We start from the raw sequence: 18,437 nt of genomic DNA on the forward strand, positions 1-18,437 counted from the left end.
AATGTCCTAGATGCCAAACAAACATTCTCAATAGGAACCAGACAAAAATCAGATTCAAAGGCTTAAAAATAAGCTCAGATGCTTATTTGTAATTGAGCTCCATTATAAATAACCTTTCATCATTTTATAACTTTAAAAATAAGATAAGTTCTTCTCTCTGAAACTGTAATTTTGATGTGCAGGAGTCTTATCGCCAGATAATGAAGATGCGACCAAAAGACTTGAAAAAGCGACTGATGGTGAAATTCCGAGGAGAAGAAGGTTTGGACTATGGCGGGGTGGCGAGGTGAGAGGCTCGTGTACCCCCCTCACTGCTGCATGGATTTGAGCGCACCTGTGAGCAAATATTTGCAGAGAAGTCGTTTGCCCCTTTCTGGTGCTGGTCTTGGAGCAGTCAGGACTTCAGGTGTTGCCATCAGAGAGCGTTCTTAGAAAAAGAATTCCTAAGAGCGTGTGCACGCTAGCATCTTGCCCTGACCCATCAGAACGTGCTTGCGCTTCACCATCGCTTTCCTTCTTAGAAAGTATGAATTATTAAACTTCTACCCTTACTCCCTTCTCCACGTGGCCCGACTGAACCCGAAGTTAATACGGAGGCAGCCTTGCTTCTCTCACTAGAGGACTTTCAGGGGTGGGAGGAAGGCATATACGTTGCATTTGTGTCAAACAAGTTTTGTAAAATGAGATTTTGGTCAAAATAATTCATGCAAATGATTTTAAAGATAGCAGCTTTTCATGATTATATTCTGTTTCCTGTCTTACCTCTTTTCACCTTTGAGACTGTTCTTCTGCTCTTTTAACTGTTTCTTCTAATATAACCAATCATCTAGATCACTAACTCGATCAAGTTCTGATGTTGTCTACTGATTTCATGATGTATGGTCATAGGCGCAGATAGACCAGGTAATGGTTGTGGTGAGGATCTAATTTAATACTCTCACTTCTCAGTTTTGTAATATCAGTATTTTTAGTTCTTCTATCATTGTCTTTGTAACTTTATATAATGTTTTTTCACCATTATTTTTTCATGGTCAGCTAGAGGCATTATCTCTTGACCTCTCTTTTTCATATGAAAAGGATATTAATACTCCTGACTTTCCCTTCAGCACTCCAGCATTCCTTCCACCTCTTACCTCTTACATTCTGTCATCTGTAGTATTACTTTTATATTGTCAAGGTTGAAGATTTACATTTTGTTCTGTCACCAAAATTAAGTCAGTCTCTTGTGCTTGTCTACCTATTATTTATAGGAGTTGAAAAATCAATACATTGTTTTATATTATTATGACAATGTAAATATTGTTCATTGAGGGATTAAGTGGTATTCTATCATTTAGTTTATCCTTTTGAACAAATTTTAATTTTCCCAAGAATTTCTTCTTCTTCTTTCTTCTTTTCTTGAAATCAGGTCTTGTCTCTGTTGCCCCATTAAACTTCACCTTTTGCCATCCTCACCCACCCCCTTTGCTCCATGTATCTCTCTTGTGGAGACTCTGTCCAGACTGACTGTTGATTCTCTGGACCTGCTGCAGTTGTCTTCATGGGACTTCACTGCTTTCTTGGCTTAGAGCCATTGTTGTACGGGTCCTATGGCTTCCTCTTTCTTGGCTTACTCCATTATGTTACTGGAATATATCCTCAAGTAGCTTTCTTAGAAGGGGTGTGTGTGTGTGTGTGGGAGGGGGATTTTCCAAGATCTTGAGTCTGAAAATGTCTTATAATCTACAGTTTGACTGGTAGTTTAGCTCTTTATAGGCTTCTAGAAGGAAAACAGTTCTCATTCAGAACTCTGAAGACACTGCTTCGCTGCTTCTCAGCACCCAGAGTCACTGTCGGAGAACGGTCTGGCTTTGGGCACGTCTAATTTATTTGACCCCATCCATGGCCACCCATCATCCATAGATTCCACCACCTTTTTTCTGTTTTTCACGCCCCTCCTGTCTTCACTTCCTCCTTACCCGTAATCCACCCTCATAATCGCTCCCTTATGCCCCCTCATAACTTCCTTGCCTCTCTTTCCGTTTGCTGTGCTTACCTGGCAAAACCCCAGCTCTGAAGATCCCCTCCTCAGGCTGCTCTGAGCATCGCCTGAGCGGCTGAATGTGGCTGGAGGCGAACACACTTCCATGCTGCTGGCCTTTCTCTGCATCGATAGCCACCGGCCGCAAGGAGGGTTCAGCACCTACTTCAGTTCCCCCGTAGTTCTCTTTCTCAGGTCTCTGGCGTCACTTCCGCCCATCCTCACTCTTAGCTGCTGACTTTGCTTCCTATTTAACTGAGGAAACAGAAGCAATCTGAAGGGTCTTTCCTCACCGTCACCACCAGATATCGAGTCTGCCGTTGTCTGTACTCGTATGGTCAGACTTCCCCGCCGTGGCCCTGAGTGGCACGTGCATGTCCCTGTATAAGAGCAACCCCGCCCCTGGCGCAGTGCATCCCAGGCCCTTTTGCTTTTCCTGTTATTTCACATCTATTTCTTTTCATCAAAATGTCCCTTTCTCTTGGGTCATACAAATGTGCTACGGCAACTCCCCTTCTTAAAAGAAACAAACATGCCCCCCCCCAAACCTTTCCTAGATACTATATCCCCTTCCTGTTGAAGCTTCAATAAAGGAGGCAATAAAGGCAAAGAAAACACAGGAAAAAGAAAAACAATTAGAAACTCCGGGAAAGACAGAGATGCGTTCAAGAATGCATAGCTCAGTCATCGCCCTGTTCCTCTGTTCTCTTTGTAGCAAAACCCCTCAAAAGAGTTGTGTGATCCCAGTTCCCGCTTCCACATCCTCGCTTTCTCTTGAACACATTCTGAGCAGATCTCTCTGCCCTCTGAAGCCCTTTGTGTCGAGGCCCGCCCTGACCTGCATCTCACCAAACCCAGTGATGATGACTCAGTCTTGGTCTGTCAGCAGGACTTGATGTAGTTGGTGGCCCCCTGCTTCTTGAAACACCTTTGCCACTTGGTTTCCAGGGCACCTGGTTTCCCTCTAATCTCCCTCTCAGGCTCCTCTGCTGTGCGTCCCCCTCCTCCTTCCCGCTGGACATTGCGGGCATCCGAGCGCAGCCCTGGAGCCTCCTGGCCGCCCCTCCTCGCCCCTCCTTCAGCTCCAGACTTGTTTACCAGCTGCCTCTCATCTGTGCTTGGGTATTTAGCCTCTTAGACCTAACAGTTCAACATTTCGGGTTGCCCCTCCCCCCAGCTGCTCTTTCCCGCCTCGCTGAACTGCCCACCCAGTCCCTGTGGCTCGGATGCGGGTGGTCCTCACAGCCCCCCTCTGTGCTGCATGCCCCCCCCCCGCCCCGGAGCCCGTGCACCCTCGGGCCCTCGGAGGGAGTACTTTCTGTATTTATTCATTAACCAGTAAGTATTGAGACTCCACCGCGGACTGGGTACTTGGGATACAATGTGAGCAAAGCAACGTGTCCCCTGCCCCCTTCACCCCCACCACCCCCCGCCCCGGTGCAAAGGAGTCCTCAACCTGACGAGGTCCAGACATTAATCATAACATTGCACAAGGGACCACACCGCTGGTAGATGCTGCCAAGGGGCCTCGTTCCTGTGCGGACGTGTGACAGTGGCCCGGCCTTGGGGGTCAGGGGACAGGAGAACCTCGCACCCTCACAATTTAGAAAACACAAGTGGATTCTCAGCGCTGCAGCAGTCAGCATCAGCAAAATTAGGTTCTGAGAAGCATTATAGGGGGTCTCATCAGGTTTCTGGGTGGAATTGGGATTTTTTTCAGCAGCCAAAAGTAAATAATTACAAAAGCCACGATGTGCCCTTGGGCCCCAGAACAGAATCACTCCTCCAGCGTCTATCCATCGCTGTCTTCCTTTATCTCCCCTCCTGCTCCTCAGTTGATCTTGACTCCGTCTGGGATGAGGGATGCAGAAAAGCCCGGCTTTCCTGATAGTGCGCTTGCACTGGTACTGCCTCTCCATGGGAAATGCTTTTCCTTTCCAGGTTGTTCCAAGTTTCTTCCTTGATCTTCTCAATATTGATTCTAGGAACCATCTTTCTTCTGGCGAATGTAACTTCTGTTTGCCCTTGAAAACACGAATTCCGTTTCCTGACTAGGGGTTTAGGCTTTCCGTCCCCCTTTTCAGGGAGACTCTTCCTACTTCCTCATTCATGTTTGTCCTAAATTCAAATCAAACTACTTCCATTTTCTCTTCTCTACCTTTTCCTTTATAGTCTCGAGATATCTCAAGAGTCAGTATCCTGAACTGTTTTACTTTATGGTTGCTCCCGTGCACAGCTGGGGTTATAGGTTCCTAGGCACGCACGTGAATAGCTGGGTTAGGTTTGGTCTGGTTAGGAGTTCGCTTTCCTCTGCATTTTCTGTGGTTATCAAGTCTTTGTGTAGCTCCTTTGATTAACATGATGCTACAGAGGGAAGAGCTGAGAAGCCCTGCTTTTCTGCCTCCAGTCTGATCTCGCGTTGTTTCAGCTGAGTCTTCCTCGTGTCTGAGTGGCTCACACCTGTCGTGTAGGGCTGAGGAGAGATGTCAGTTACATGTGTGTTACACATACGTGTGTGTCTGTGGCCCTTATGTTGGTCGATGGGAATCAGTCTATGCTCATCTCCCCAGTGTTTGGCTCTGAACCTTTTCCTCTCTCTCCCTCTTCTGCCTGTGTAGTTAGCTCTTCCCTGACCACTTCCAGAACATACCTCATGCTCTGTACCTTGTCCACAGCTCAGTCAGAATGTTTGCTTGTATTTTAATCACTTCCTGTCTAGACAGTTGCAGGTCCTTGGCATTTATGAAAACAATTCTTCATAAATCCAAACTCCAAAACTTGGGGATAAATCAAAGCACCAGAGTTGGGAAATTCTGCCTTCCTAGTAAAGAGGCTTCATAAGACTTGGTGTCTGTCTCATCTCTTCTGGTAGTTCCTTCCTGTTCTTTTGAGTTTGATACACAACTTTGTGTTGGTGTAATCATTTTGTGTGTATTTTCACAATTTTCTCGGACGGATGATTTGCATTTGTGCTTATCCTTTTCGTATTTTCTCAATTCTGTCTTTTCTGTTTGAAGGAGTAAGAAATTCCAGAGTAAATCTTGGGGCAGCTATCTTAATAAGATTCATCCATTTAAAGGAGTTTTGAGTAGAAAGAATAAAAGGCTACACAGTGTTGTATAGACCCCCATACCTGGGCTTATCACAATCTGGCCACAGCAGCTGAGTCATACGGGTTCTGTTTAGAGTGCTTTTTTTGTTTGATTGGTTTTGATTTGGGGCTTTTTTATAATGAAATAGTTCAAACATAAAGGAATTCAGAAAATAATCCATTTTATGTACCCTATCCACATTTTTAAACTCTTAGAATTAACATTTAAAAATTTTAAACTAGTCCTTTAAATTATAAAAGTGATAAACGCTTATGGCAAAAAATAAGAATTCAACAGGACAGAAAGTTATGAGGGCAAAAGTCATTCTTAAATAATCCCTGTCTCCCTAGACTGGGAAATGTTTTCTCCTTATTTAAACATTAATAACATGATACCATCAGAAATCTAAAAACTAGAAAGAAGTGAAAAAAAATTAAAACACCCAGAATGCAAATTCTCCAGTTACCTACTGTCAACATGTTAGTATAAATCCTTCCCATCTTTCTCTATGCTCTGCGTATGTATTTTTTCTGTTTCGTGTATGTGCACACGCATTTTTGACATAAAAGTAGGACCGTACAGCTTTTTGTTGCACTTTTGTTGGTTTTTACCACATTGTTAACATTGTCACCGGAGATCTTGATCTCTGCAAAGTAGCAGAGAAAACCTTAGTTGGGGTGCAAGGAAGCTGACAGACTGCAGAGAACACTGTGCCTCTGAGCTGGTACTGATTCCAGGCAACCACAGTTCTTTCTCAGCTTCAGAGTTACTGGACTTTTGGCCAGAAAATCCATTTCTGATACCACCAGAAGCAATTTTTTTTACTTCATTAAGCTTATTTGCCCAATCGGCACAAATCACATCCTCTCAGAGCCAGGCAGCCTTACCAGTTTGGCTTTCTAGGGCATGGTGAATCAGTCCTTTTGTTAAGATCTGAAACTAGGAAGTTTTAAAATGTCTTGTTGTTGTTGTTTCTAGGGAGTGGCTTTACTTATTGTGCCATGAGATGTTGAATCCATATTATGGACTCTTCCAATATTCCACGGACAACATTTACATGTTGCAAATCAATCCCGATTCTTCCATCAACCCTGTAAGTATTAATGAATAAAGAGGTCGGAGATTTAGTTGGAGAATTTCTTAAATGGATTTCCAGTTTCAATCTCAATTCTTGGTTGATTCATTGTAGACTTACTCAAAGTCTGTGGTAAATAAAACATTGCAAGGTAGAGTGAGAACTGGATTAAGATGGATGGTTTCAATCCCGTATCTTCAGTGACTGGTATCAGTGAGTATGTCGTTGCAGGGGAACTCTGGCTTGACGGCTGTATTTGTTGATGGTGTCATTCTGAGAAGTGGGTCACGCGGTCCATCCTCCTCCCAGTCGAAATGGGAATATTCCCATAATTGGCCTTTTTGGCCACCAGTGCTGATACCCTTAGCCGCTTGTCCGAGAGATGAGGAAATAGGCGCAGAGTGTGTGTAACTGGCCCGAGGGGGGCCAGCGGGCGAGAGGAGGGCTCTGACGTGGGGCCGCGTCCTGCGGTCCTCGCCGTGCACGCGGCCCCTGACGAGCAGTCGATGTGACAGGACCTTTTACCAGCATGGGAGCTAACTCTCTGATTATAACTCCAACCTCAAAGTACAAACAGGAGGTTCCCTGGTTACAAACCAGAATAGCGCTGGTTTTAGAATGGTTCTCTTACTTGGGTTGCTCACAGTTATTTTCCTCTGTGTCCCCGCCTCAACTCCCTTGGGATTTTTTTCCTCTTCTCCTTTTTTGTGGGATGGGGGAGGGATGGCAGGAAGAAGGGGGATTACCTTTTGCCCTTTATTTCCTCGTGGTGCAGTGGGAGGGAGGGGCCGGCGGCCTCCTGGGCGAGTAACCTGTGCCAGCACGGGGCCCTGTGCTGAGAAGGGGCCAGGGTTGGTTGATTCTCTGCCGTCACCATGTTGATATTCTCAACTTTTGAATAAGGGGTTCTGCATTTTCATTTTGCACTGGGTCCCACAAATTAGGTAGCAATTCTGAGAAGGTGTTTGAACCAAGGGCATAATATAAAGTATCGTTCAGATGACCTCTCCAAAAGTCATGCGCTAAATTTGACCTCCTATGTAGCCGTCTTTCATCTGGTCACGAGTGCAGCCTGTGAGTAACTGATTCAAGAAACCTGGAGAAAAGTACAAGATACCCGTTACCTTGGCCGGTCATTTTTCTCACGAATTCATGTTCTCTGGTGCCCCCTACAGGACCACTTGTCTTATTTCCATTTTGTGGGTCGGATCATGGGTCTGGCTGTGTTCCATGGACACTACATAAACGGGGGTTTCACAGTTCCCTTCTACAAGCAGCTACTGGGGAAACCCATCCAGCTTTCTGACTTGGAATCGGTGGACCCAGAACTTCATAAGAGCTTAGTGTGGATTCTGTAAGTACTGACTCAGTTAACTGAAAATGCATCCATCGTCCCCCGTCTTAGCGTGCCCCAAATCCCCTTGTGTTGTGTAGCGTGCACGTGCACGTGGGTATATATTTGGGGGATGGGTGTGAAATCGGAGAATAGAAACAAACTATCAGAAACATAAAAGTAGATTCAACAAAAATACTTAATTGACATTTTCCTCGTAATGTCTGGCCAGTTTCTCATCGTGGACTAGTTTCTTTTGCTGTTTCCTTGACTTATTAAGTTATGATTGTGAATGTTAATCCCCAGGCCTGGTGGTTGGTTGGTTTGTGACACTCTGGGGTGTCTCCAGCCAAGAAGGTATCCAAAATCACCCTAATGTTTAGGTGCCTTTGTTTTAGGATTACCCTAAAACTCTCTTAAAAGCAACAGGCACAGTTACACGGTCACCGTAGGTATCGGGGGTCCTCGTGAGGACCGATTCCGCGGGAATGAGAGGTCCAGGCTCTGGGACCGGGGGACAAGCCGAGGACTCGATCGTGTCCTGTGTTCTGTCCACCTCCTTCCACGTGTCCCAGCTTGAAAGGCAGGTCTGCGGGGGGCCAGGGCCTTCATCCTATAGAGAACCTCCCAGTCTGTGTTTCCAGAAACATGGCAGATGAAGGAGCCAGTTCTGACTTTCGAGTGCTTCCTTGAACTGATGCCCTCGGAAAGGCTGCCTGGGGAAGGGGGCGCCATATTTTCTTGGCGAGGCTTCCCTCTGACTCAGTTACCCCTTCGTGCTTCCCTCCTGTCCGCTCGGAGGCTCAGGGTGCAAAGCAGTCGGCGTGCTCTGCCCCGTGAAGTCACAGAGCGGTGTCGCTACCGTCACCCCTCTTCTGCAAGGAGGAGCCAGTCCCTCTTCCTACGATTGTTGATTCAATGTTCCATCTGCGCCCGCGCGGTGGCCGAGGCCTAAGTGACATCATCTTCTGTCCTAACTTCCCAGAGAGAACGACATCACCCCCGTGCTGGACCACACGTTCTGTGTGGAGCACAACGCTTTCGGGAGGATTCTTCAGCATGAACTGAAACCCAACGGCAGGAATGTCCCTGTCACAGAGGAGAACAAGAGGGAATACGTCCGGTAGGCACCGCTCTGGGGCACCTGGGGGTCGCCACTGGGACTGTCCTGGGCACGGGGGGGCCACGTTTAGGTCGTTGGAGCCCTTGGACCAGAGTCATGGTAGCGGCAGAGACTTCCAGAAACCGGCGGGGTCAGCGGTGGGCTCCAGGGTTGACCCGTTAAAGTGGGATTCATGACCCCAGAGCCCAAGGGGTAGCTTTCAAGTGACTGCCTGATTGTGGGTGTGAAGGTGGTAACCACGGGAGGGAGGAGTAGGCCTCCCTCAGGTTTGGGGGAAGCTTCCTTGAGCTTGGTGTGATGGAAGTCCACCTCTTTATAGTCTGTTTTCCCACCTCTTGAGGCAAATAAACGACCAGTGTCTTCCATGGGAAATTTAGACACATGGGCACGTCTGTGCTCAGGCTGTCAGACTGGTGTGTAGTTCTCACTGTGCCCTGTATTTTCTTTTCAAACATATTTTTAAATTATGGCACCTGTAACAGGTCAGGTTAGATCCTACTGCTATTTCAAGCAAAGAATCAGAACATCTAAGGGAGGGGCTGATTTAGCTTTAACCTGACTCTTAGGCTGGGTACTGCCCGCCAGTGGGGTTTTCCTCCGCATTAGGGGAGGATGGTGGGCAGGGTTCAGCGGATATCAGAACCAACTAATGGAGGAAAAAATGATGTTCACGAACCATTTGATACTGCTTCCAACGTGTGCATTTTTCTTTCAGGTTATATGTAAATTGGAGGTTTATGAGGGGGATCGAGGCCCAGTTCCTGGCTCTTCAGAAGGGGTTTAATGAACTCATCCCTCAACACTTACTGAAGCCTTTCGACCAGAAGGAGCTGGAGGTGCGCGAGCGCCTGCGGGGCCGGGGCGTGTGGCGGGCGGTCCTCGGCTGCCCGATCCCCGCAGGCCCGGGGGCCGCCGGGGCTGCAGGAGAGCAGAGGCAGGGCTGGGGGCGGAGTGGGGGGTCGGGGAGGCCTGAGCAGCTGATGCCAAGGCCTGGTGCCCGCCTGGCGACATCATTGCAGGCGTTCCGCGGCTTGTCCTGTTGGGCCAGCTCCGCAGCAGCACAGCTTCCTAAGCCCCTCCTCTGGGGTCACCTCAGGCGGAGGAAGTTATGACCAGCTGCTCCACGTTTTGTTTGATTCTGGCTGTTATTAGGCCCAGAACAAAGTATTACTGTCGTTGCTGGTCCTTCTTCATGGGCGTGAACAAAGCGATTCCCTCGCACCTCATCCGCTTCTGGTGCCAAGTAGCCCTTGCCTTTCAGGCTGTTCCCGGACTTTCTGCCCCCCAGGGCGGTGCCAGAGCTCTGGGCCCCGAGGTGCCTCCCCGGGGGGAGCGATGGCTCCGGAGCGGGTCGCAGTGACAAGCACGTCCCTCGCCTGTTCCCTTCTCCTCAGACTTCAAGCCCCACGCGTCCCCGGAGGTGGCCCCACTTTACAGGTGGCCCCGTGCAGCCGTTCTGGCTGGTCCTTTGGCCCTCCCTCCTCCCCAGTGCAGTGCAAACACACGCACACACACGCACACACACACACGCACACTCACACACGCACACACACACGCACACGCACACTCACACACACGCACGTGCTGGTAAGGAAACGTCACTTCAGTAGCCACACCAGCGTCCTCGGGGTGGCAGCCAGCCCGGAGGTGCAGACACAGAGCCTGGGCCTCAGGCCCGCTGTGTACGTGTCTGAACGCGTGTCCGGTTTGTTGGGACGTGGTCTGTAACGCTCTCCATGTCCTGGGAGCCTGGGCACCCGTCGGTTTGTACGTCGGGGAGGTGACCTGCCTTCACGCCCTCACAGCTGATCATCGGCGGCCTGGACAAGATCGACCTGGACGACTGGAAGTCCAACACACGGCTGAAGCACTGCGGGGCCGACAGCAACGTGGTCCGGTGGTTTTGGCAGGCGGTGGAGACCTTCGACGAGGAGAGGAGGGCCCGGCTGCTGCAGTTCGTGACGGGCTCCACGCGGGTCCCCCTCCAGGGCTTCAAGGCGCTGCAAGGTGACTGACGTGGCGGTGGGGCTGGCGCTGGGCCGGGGAGGGGACCGGACTGCGGCGGGCGGTCGTCCTGGGGTGCCGCCAGGAGACGGCATGGCGTCGGGTCCTTCAGGACAGACACTCGGCACTGCAGGGGTGCTGCCTGGCCAAGGGGCTGGAGAGACCCTCTTCCCTCCACACGAGCCGTGGTCTTTCGGTTGCCCTTCTCCCTGCTGCCCCCAGGGCTCGAGGCTCTACTATCCTTTGCCCAAGTTGAAAGAAAACATCTGGAAAGACGTGGGAGGGCATGTCCATCACACAGAGCCCCGCCCCCCTCAGACCACCTTTCCCAGGGCCTCTGAGCCATGTGACACAGCAGTGGTGGGTGCTGGCCGGCTGGTGCCCACACAGGGCTGGGCCTGGAAAGATCTGAGCCAGGAAGGCCCAGGGGAGCCGGGGCCTCCGCTTCCCTCCCTCAGCAGAATTGGTGACAGAGGGAGGGTACAAAGAGCAACAAGGCTTTGGGGAAAGGAAGCCACTTAAAGATGCACCGTGGGTTAATGTCTGAATCTTCTGACAGCAGCTCTCTAACTGCAGTCCTGAGTTTCTAAGAGCACACTGCTGCCGTGTGGGTCACAGCTCCAGGGGTCCTCCCGGGCCCTTGGTTTCCTCATCTGTACAAGGGGCCTGCCTGAGAGGCTCCCCTGTCCAGTTAGGTCCCTGTCCTCTCATGCATCCCTTCTGGCTCTGGCTGGGTCTCTGGCTCACCTGGGTCTGGAGCTGGGGACCGGAGGAGGAGGGGGTGGGAGGCTGTCCACAGCAAGGCTTCTGAGCCTCAGGAGGGGCCTGGAGGGGCTCGTGGTCAGCACAGCCAACTGGGAAAGTCCTTGAAGGCCTCTCTAGGGCTCTGTGACTTGTAAAATTTGGGGGTTTTGTCACTTGATAACCCTGACAACCGGCAGGAGTAAGGTGAAGAATCTTAATATATTAAAACTTAGTAAATGGGACTTTGCATATTAATAGTGAGAGCAGATAGATTTCACGTGGACGTTCCCTGTAGACAACTCCTCCTCTTGGAGTGAGAGAAGTTACTTCTCGTCCTAGGGCTTTGGTCCCAGCATTTGTGTCTTTCTTTTTCCACTGGGCCTCTGCCTGGGGAGGTTTCCTGACTCCATATCCTGCTTGCTAGACATTTCTGTTAAAAAAAAAAAAAAAAATTACTGGTGATTTAAGGATTTTGCTTTTCAGATACCCGCCCTGGAGCAGGCTCGCGGTCGGGTGTGAGAGGAGAGCTGTCTCTGTCTTTGCTCTGCCTGCTCCTGTGATTTTCTAAAATGTCTGGTATTAGTCACTTAATGGTCATGGTAGGTGCATCCTGAAACCGGGCAGAGGCTCGTGTGGCCGCGTGAGCCCCGTGACCTTCTGGCAGGACGGCCGCCTGGGCACCAGGGCCTCGGGGTGGTGACAAGGGCCCGGCCTCCGCCTCTGAAGCGTGTTAACTAGAATGTTGTCTTGTAAGGCTCTACAGGCGCTGCAGGGCCGCGGCTCTTCACCATCCACCTGATCGACGCGAACACAGACAACCTGCCCAAGGCCCACACCTGGTAAGGACCAGCGCCCTGGGAGCCTGTCTCCGTGCATGACTTTTCTGAGCTGTTTTCTTACTTGGACTCTGCAGTGGGACAGCACGCACGTAAGGGTCAGCACGAGGCTCTTTCGTGAACCCAGTTTTGTCTGGAGACGTGATTGACGTTGGAGCTGCTCCCCGGCTCCAGTCGTCACTTCGCTGGGTCCTGCTGCACCTGTGTGCGTGTGTGAGTGTGTGCGCACACGTGCACTGTCAGGAGGGAACACTGCAGTTTTAAGTTTGGAGTTATTGGTCTCTTCCTCTCAGAACTCTGCGTATGACAGATGCACCTTGTGTCTTGAAAAATGTTTCCTCCCTTGATTTTCACTTAGGAAATAACCCACTACAGATATTGTTTTTGTGGTTTAAAATCAAATCACTTACATGCACTTTGGGAACCATTTCTTGAGACGAGAGCCACCTCTGGTTCACGAGAGTCAGTTCCAAATGTTGCCGGGATGCATGGTGATGTGATGGGAGGTTCCTGGTTGGGAACCAAGGCTGTGGGTTCCCACGCCGTCCACGACATCGAACTGGGTTTCCACGTCCTTGAGATAGATAGAGGATGCGCCCTGCCCGGGCCCAGGGTCTGCGCCCAGCATGGCCGTCCCAGGGTGGCGCAGGCTGACGCACGGGGCTGCTCCCGCCCCGGCAGGCTGTGTCCTCTAATGGTTTAGTGCTTAGAGTAAAACGGACATGAAGATTGTCCATAGCGCTAAGCCCCCTGAAAAGCCTCCACACTGTTTAGCCCGACTCCTTCTTGACAAAAGCCATCCTCAATCACTTAACCTCTAGTAATTCAAGAGGCACTATATGTCCTCTCAGTCAGAATCTTGCATTTTTTGATTTGTTATGAGGTAGTACCGTCTAAAAAGGTGTCTTTTGGGCATAGCTTTGGGAATGAACTTCCCTGAGGAAATGCTAACCCGGTCGTTTAATCCTCTATCAATCAGGGATTTGACGTTTTATTATTTTTGAGATACAGTTTCTGTTTTTGCAGGAAATACTCCAGACTGCCCCATTTTGCTCTCAGATCTGAGTCACGGGGGATTAGATACACAGGCAGTGCACTGTTAGTGGTGATTTGACTGCAGCCAGTCTGGACTGCAGTGCTCTGCAAACGTGGTGTTCCTGGTCTGAGAAATAACTTCTCCCCAGAACAACAGACAAAACAAGTTGAGAGCTTGGTCCTAATCTAACCAGTACATACTCACTTGGAAGATCTTATAAGATTTGTTTTGCTGTGTGTTGACTGACTGAAAATCTTTGCCTAAGAAGCAGAAAAGCACCAGAGGGGAGGGGAAAACTCTCCTCCATCTCCCAGAACTAGGTGGATGAGATGCTTTCCCGTCCTCTCTGCCCTGTCCCCACCGTGTGTGTGCTTGTGGCCGCAAAGGCTCTGCTGTGGCCTGGCCCTGACCCCGTCCTGGAAGCAGGTCCTCAGGCCAGGCTGCACCAGCAGTGAGTCTCTCACCTTTCTGTCCCATTCCAGCTTTAACCGGATCGACATTCCACCCTACGAGTCATACGAGAAGCTCTATGAGAAGCTGCTGACAGCAGTGGAGGAGACCTGTGGGTTTGCTGTGGAGTGAAGTGCAGCCCAAGGCAGCAGACGCTAGCTCACGGCCACCAGACCCCAAGCGACAGCTCTCCGTGCGCCTCCGCGAAGCCGGCTGAGGCCCTGGAATCCTGGAACACCCGAGGGAAAGGCTTGTCTCCCCTGCTTCTCGTTGGGGGAGCAAGGGGGCCAGGGGGACTTCAGTTGGTGGCTCTCACCCACATTTTCCTCCTGACAGAACCCCCACCCCCCACCTCTTCCATCACCCATCCAATAAAACGCAGCCAGGTTTAGCACTGCTTCGGTCACACAGGATATTCTGCTACGGTTGTAACGCTTCTGGTGACAGGCTCACTGCCCTGCGGGCTTTAGAGGAGTCTTGACCCACAGCTATGGAGCTGAGCGGGGCTGCCTGAGGGTTCGGCCCGGGTAGCTGGACTAGCTCTTCTGTCTCAAAGCAGACCTGAGGTTTTCAAGTTCAGCAGCTCAAATTCCAAATTTCACATCCTAGCAGCCTGCTCTGGGTAGCAGATTAATTTCTAACTGAACAATAACCGTATAATGTATGCTTATTGGAATTCTGCCACAGCAGGAAGCTGGCGTCAAAACTGTGCTTCCCTTTTGGAAAGGTAAGGGAATCGGGGCAGCTTGTGCTGGAGGCCTGGGTATTTATTTCTTTTCAGGGTTTCCTGGCTGAAGAATGTGTTTTGCGTAGAGAAAAATGATCTTTCCTCTTAAGAGTCCCTTTAGCCACGTTATCTATCCAGTTTGAGATATTTTCCCAGCGAGAACACCACATAACAGAGCTTATAAACAAGCAGACCAAACCCAGCCTCAGATCCACGCAGCCAGGCGCAGGCTGTGGCTGCTGCCCCCACCTGCACTTGGAAGGGCGTCGACTGGGCCACGTGGATGCTAACAAACCATTTTGCGGAAAGCACTAAGAACTAAACTAATAGAACAAAATTCCATCATCGTAGCTGCTGGCTTGGTGCAAACTAGCTTGAAAGGGAGAGAGAGAACGGATAACCTCCATGACCTAAATCCACCCCAGGTTACTCGTTTACAAGAAGCAGGTCGTGGATGGAAACCTGACGGCAGAGAGGGGCCACTCCACCCTGACACGTTCAGCCCGTTTCCCCAGCGTCTGATGGTGACACTGACAACTGCTGCTCCTTTACCTTGTCCAGATGATGAGCAAGGCCAAAGCAAGCCTTGACCCTAGATTTCTACCACCGTTTCCCAATTTGCACAGAAGATCAAATAGTATTTTAACAAAGTGGTTTGATTTCAGATAAAGTTCAGCAGAAAAACAGCAGTGGCAGCAAGTTCTCCCGCATGGTGGTGGTTTTGTCTGGGGGGCGAGTGCAGGGTAATTCATTAGCAAGACATTTCACTGCTGAAGTTTTGTTGTAAGGTTCCGAGTTCAGTGCTGGGATCCAGCTGTGGGTCTGAGGTGGGTTTGGAAGGAGTTTTTTGGCCGACTGTCCCGTCTGTTCTTTTTGTTACTAATACCTGTGGACGGTGCTAGGTTTGGAGGCGTACTTACTTACCCTCTGCATCTTGCTGTGGTTCTTCTGCTTGACCGGGAAGCGGCCAGTGGCAGGCCGGAGTTCGCTGGCTGGAGGTTCCAGGAGCGAGAGAAAGCCGTGCTTCTGGGTGACTTGCTGAGGTTCTAGAATAGGAAGGATGCCTTGGCTGCAGAAGGAGAACGTAATCCGTTCAGAACGTCCAGGACTGCGGGCTGAGTCTTTCCGAAGTCCTGCCTTGCCCGTTGGGCTTCTCCTGTGTCTCGTTTACCATGACACCTTCTGGGCGTCCTGGAAGCTGGCTGCCGTGGGTCCTCCTCTGGAGGAATGAGGAAATGAATGATACAGACAGGACCCCCCCTACTCTCCCCCGCCAGACAGGTCTCCTCTGTAACATGGACCTAAACCGCAAGTAGGAGACTTCCATCTGGGAACTGAGGCCCTCAAGACTGAGGGGGGAAGGCCCACCCACTTATCCTGTGGTGTCGGCCAAAATCCGCAGTAAGTTAGTTAGGAAGGAAACAAGGGTCTAGTGGTTGGAAAGACTTGGAAGCAGGAATGTGCCATTTGCCTCCTTTAAAGCTGCCTTCCTGCTGATGGCGGGGGCTGGGGGGTGGGGTGGGCAGTGCCCCTGCCGGCCCCAGGCCGCCCTCACGTGTCAGGTGTCACCTCGGCAAGATCCAGAGGCTCACGTCCTGGCTCCTCCACGGGCTGCTGGGGACACTCGACTTACCCGCCCGCAAGGCCTGGGTCTCTGCTTTCGTACTGGGACGCAGGCACCTCACCAGCTGCGTGGGTTGTTGTGGAGCCTGGCACAGCAGAACCGTCCGGAGCTCCAGGTCACTCCTGCCAAACAGGGCCGTCGGTGGCACTGCTCCTAGAACCGTAACTGTCCACAGCGGGTTGGGCCTTTGGAACACTCCCCTCCCCCCGCCGACCACCCCCACCAAAGAATAGTGTGGCAAGCCGTGGGTTTTGGGGTCTGCGGGAGCCTCCCCATCTGTCGCCCTTCTCGGGAACCCCAGCGACCCACGTGGTCCCCTCAGCTCTCTGCCCAGATGCTTCAGGGCCCGACTTCCAGGCTTGCCTCACCAGCGGTCATCAGCCGACCCTCAGGGATGTAGCAAACCACCGCTCTGCCAGCGCTGTGGGGAGAACGGAGGGGCTCCGGGGTGACAGTGAGTGGAGCTCTCCTGACTCCCACAGGGAGAAGCGCCTGGAACTGCGGCCCCAGAGCTTGCCCGGCCGCGTGGTCCGAATGCAGGTCAGGTGGTCCTCCGATCGGAGCTGTCCGAGAAAACGCCCCTCCGCCCCCGTCTGCAGCCAGGTGTGTGCCGCACGGCAGCCTTCCCAAAACATAGTATGAATTTAAAAAATTTATTTTTGTTTCTCAACCACTTTATAATGTATTTTTTAATTTATTTTGTAATGTCTTGTTTTTAAGTATTGCTGCTATCCTTGTTATCCTTCCCACTGTTTTTGTTGCTGATTTATTTTGTGAAAGTTGTACACTAAATGTTCTGTTTTATGTCAAAATCGAAAGTATTTAAAGAAATACTAGTTCTATTTAATGTGGTTATAGAACCAGCTGGAAACACAAAACAAACAGTGATTGTACAGCAGGCTGGACCCCAGCGGTCAGGTTCATTTTGTTACATATGCAATAAACTCACAACTTTACATTTTTGGCATCTGTTATTTGGTGTGGAACAGCTTTTTCTTTTTTACATCCCATAAGGCAGGAAGTCAGTGGTCTGGCAAGGGTCTTCTAAAGAAAAGGGGCAAACTTACAGTTAGTTAGAATTGTAGGAGAGATTGGTAACACTTTGGAAAACAGTGGAGGGTCCTCAAAAAACTAAAAATAGAGCAATCCCACTCCTGGGCATATACCTGAAAAAAAGCAAAACACCAATTCAAAAAGATACATGCATTCCCATGTTCATAGCAGCATTATTTACAATAGCCAAGATATGGAAGCAACCTAAGTGTCCATCAACAGACGAATGGATAAAGAAGATGTGGTACATTATATATATATATGTGTGTGTATATATATATAATATACATATATACAATGGAGTACTACTCAGCCATAAAAAACCAAAATTTTGTGCCGCAACTACTGAGTCTGCGCCCCACAACTACTGAAGCCCTCATGCCTAGAGCCCATGCTCCGCTGCAAGAGAAGCCACCGCAATGAGAAGCCTGCGCACTGCAACGAAGAGGAGACCCCGCTCGCCACAACTACAGAAAGCCTGCATGCAGCAACGAAGACCCAACGCAGCCAAAAATAAAATTAAAAAATAAAATAAATTAAAAAAAAAGAATGCATGGTCTAGTGCAAAAATAATAATGATGTATTGTGGAGTTAATATCATATATAGAAATAAAATATGTAACAATAGCACCAAGGATGGGGGGTAGAAATGGAAGTCTACAGTTGTAAGATTCTTACATTATAGGTGAAGTATAATATTTGAAGGTAGACAGGTAGGTTCAAGATGAATATAGTAACTAGATAATTCACTAAAAAGAATACATGTTATGCAAAAATATAAAAAAGAATAACATAACTAGGTTGTGTCACACAATTGTTTTATCATATTACAATTATGAGGCATAGGGGTAAAAATAGTCCTGAATTTTATTTGGTGGTGTTTTATTTAAGCTTTTTTATCTATACATATACATGATATATGCCTACACTTTTTTTTTTTTGGACTCTTCATTAGATTTTGGAATTAAATATAAGCTACAGGTGAAAAATATCTTACACTATTTTAGTGATAAGAAATCTCGTATAGCCATGACATGTTTAGATTAGTATTTCCCAAACTTTTCTGTTTTATAGACCAGTAAAATATACTTACCAGATAAAAATCATCTGTATCACCAACATTTCATTTAAAAAGGACATTTAACATCAAAACTTTTCACAATAAAAGACTATTGTTTTGGTTGTCTTTTATGAAGACCTCACTTTGATGCACTGATTTTTCTAATGATGGGTGAAAACTTCAGCACCAGCTCACAAGTGGCTCATAATCCAGTGTTTGTTACCCATGGTTCTGACCTTCTCCTCTCCCCTCCATCCCAG

The 18,437-nt window shown here is 49.3% G+C and overlaps 1 protein-coding gene across 2 annotated transcripts in view; it reads left to right on the forward strand.

Annotated features, from left to right (window-relative positions):
- The window catches only part of SMURF1 (SMAD specific E3 ubiquitin protein ligase 1), a 100,580-nt gene extending 83,560 nt beyond the window's left edge, over positions 1-17,020 (forward strand). The window contains exons 11-18 of one of the 2 annotated variants that reach the window (XM_061207890.1): positions 183-286; positions 6,091-6,205; positions 7,363-7,541; positions 8,506-8,643; positions 9,359-9,479; positions 10,449-10,650; positions 12,146-12,230; positions 13,746-17,020. In XM_061207890.1, coding sequence (XP_061063873.1) covers positions 183-286; positions 6,091-6,205; positions 7,363-7,541; positions 8,506-8,643; positions 9,359-9,479; positions 10,449-10,650; positions 12,146-12,230; positions 13,746-13,845 — 1,044 coding nt within the window. In that variant the 3' untranslated portion in view covers positions 13,846-17,020. The remainder of the gene's footprint in view (positions 1-182; positions 287-6,090; positions 6,206-7,362; positions 7,542-8,505; positions 8,644-9,358; positions 9,480-10,448; positions 10,651-12,145; positions 12,231-13,745) is intronic. The other variant, XM_061207891.1, reaches the window with a different exon arrangement.
- The last annotated feature ends 1,417 nt before the right edge of the window (positions 17,021-18,437 follow it).

The sequence above is a fragment of the Eubalaena glacialis genome, chromosome 13 (genome assembly GCF_028564815.1).
Source record: "Eubalaena glacialis isolate mEubGla1 chromosome 13, mEubGla1.1.hap2.+ XY, whole genome shotgun sequence".
Taxonomy (NCBI): Eukaryota; Metazoa; Chordata; class Mammalia; order Artiodactyla; family Balaenidae; genus Eubalaena; species Eubalaena glacialis.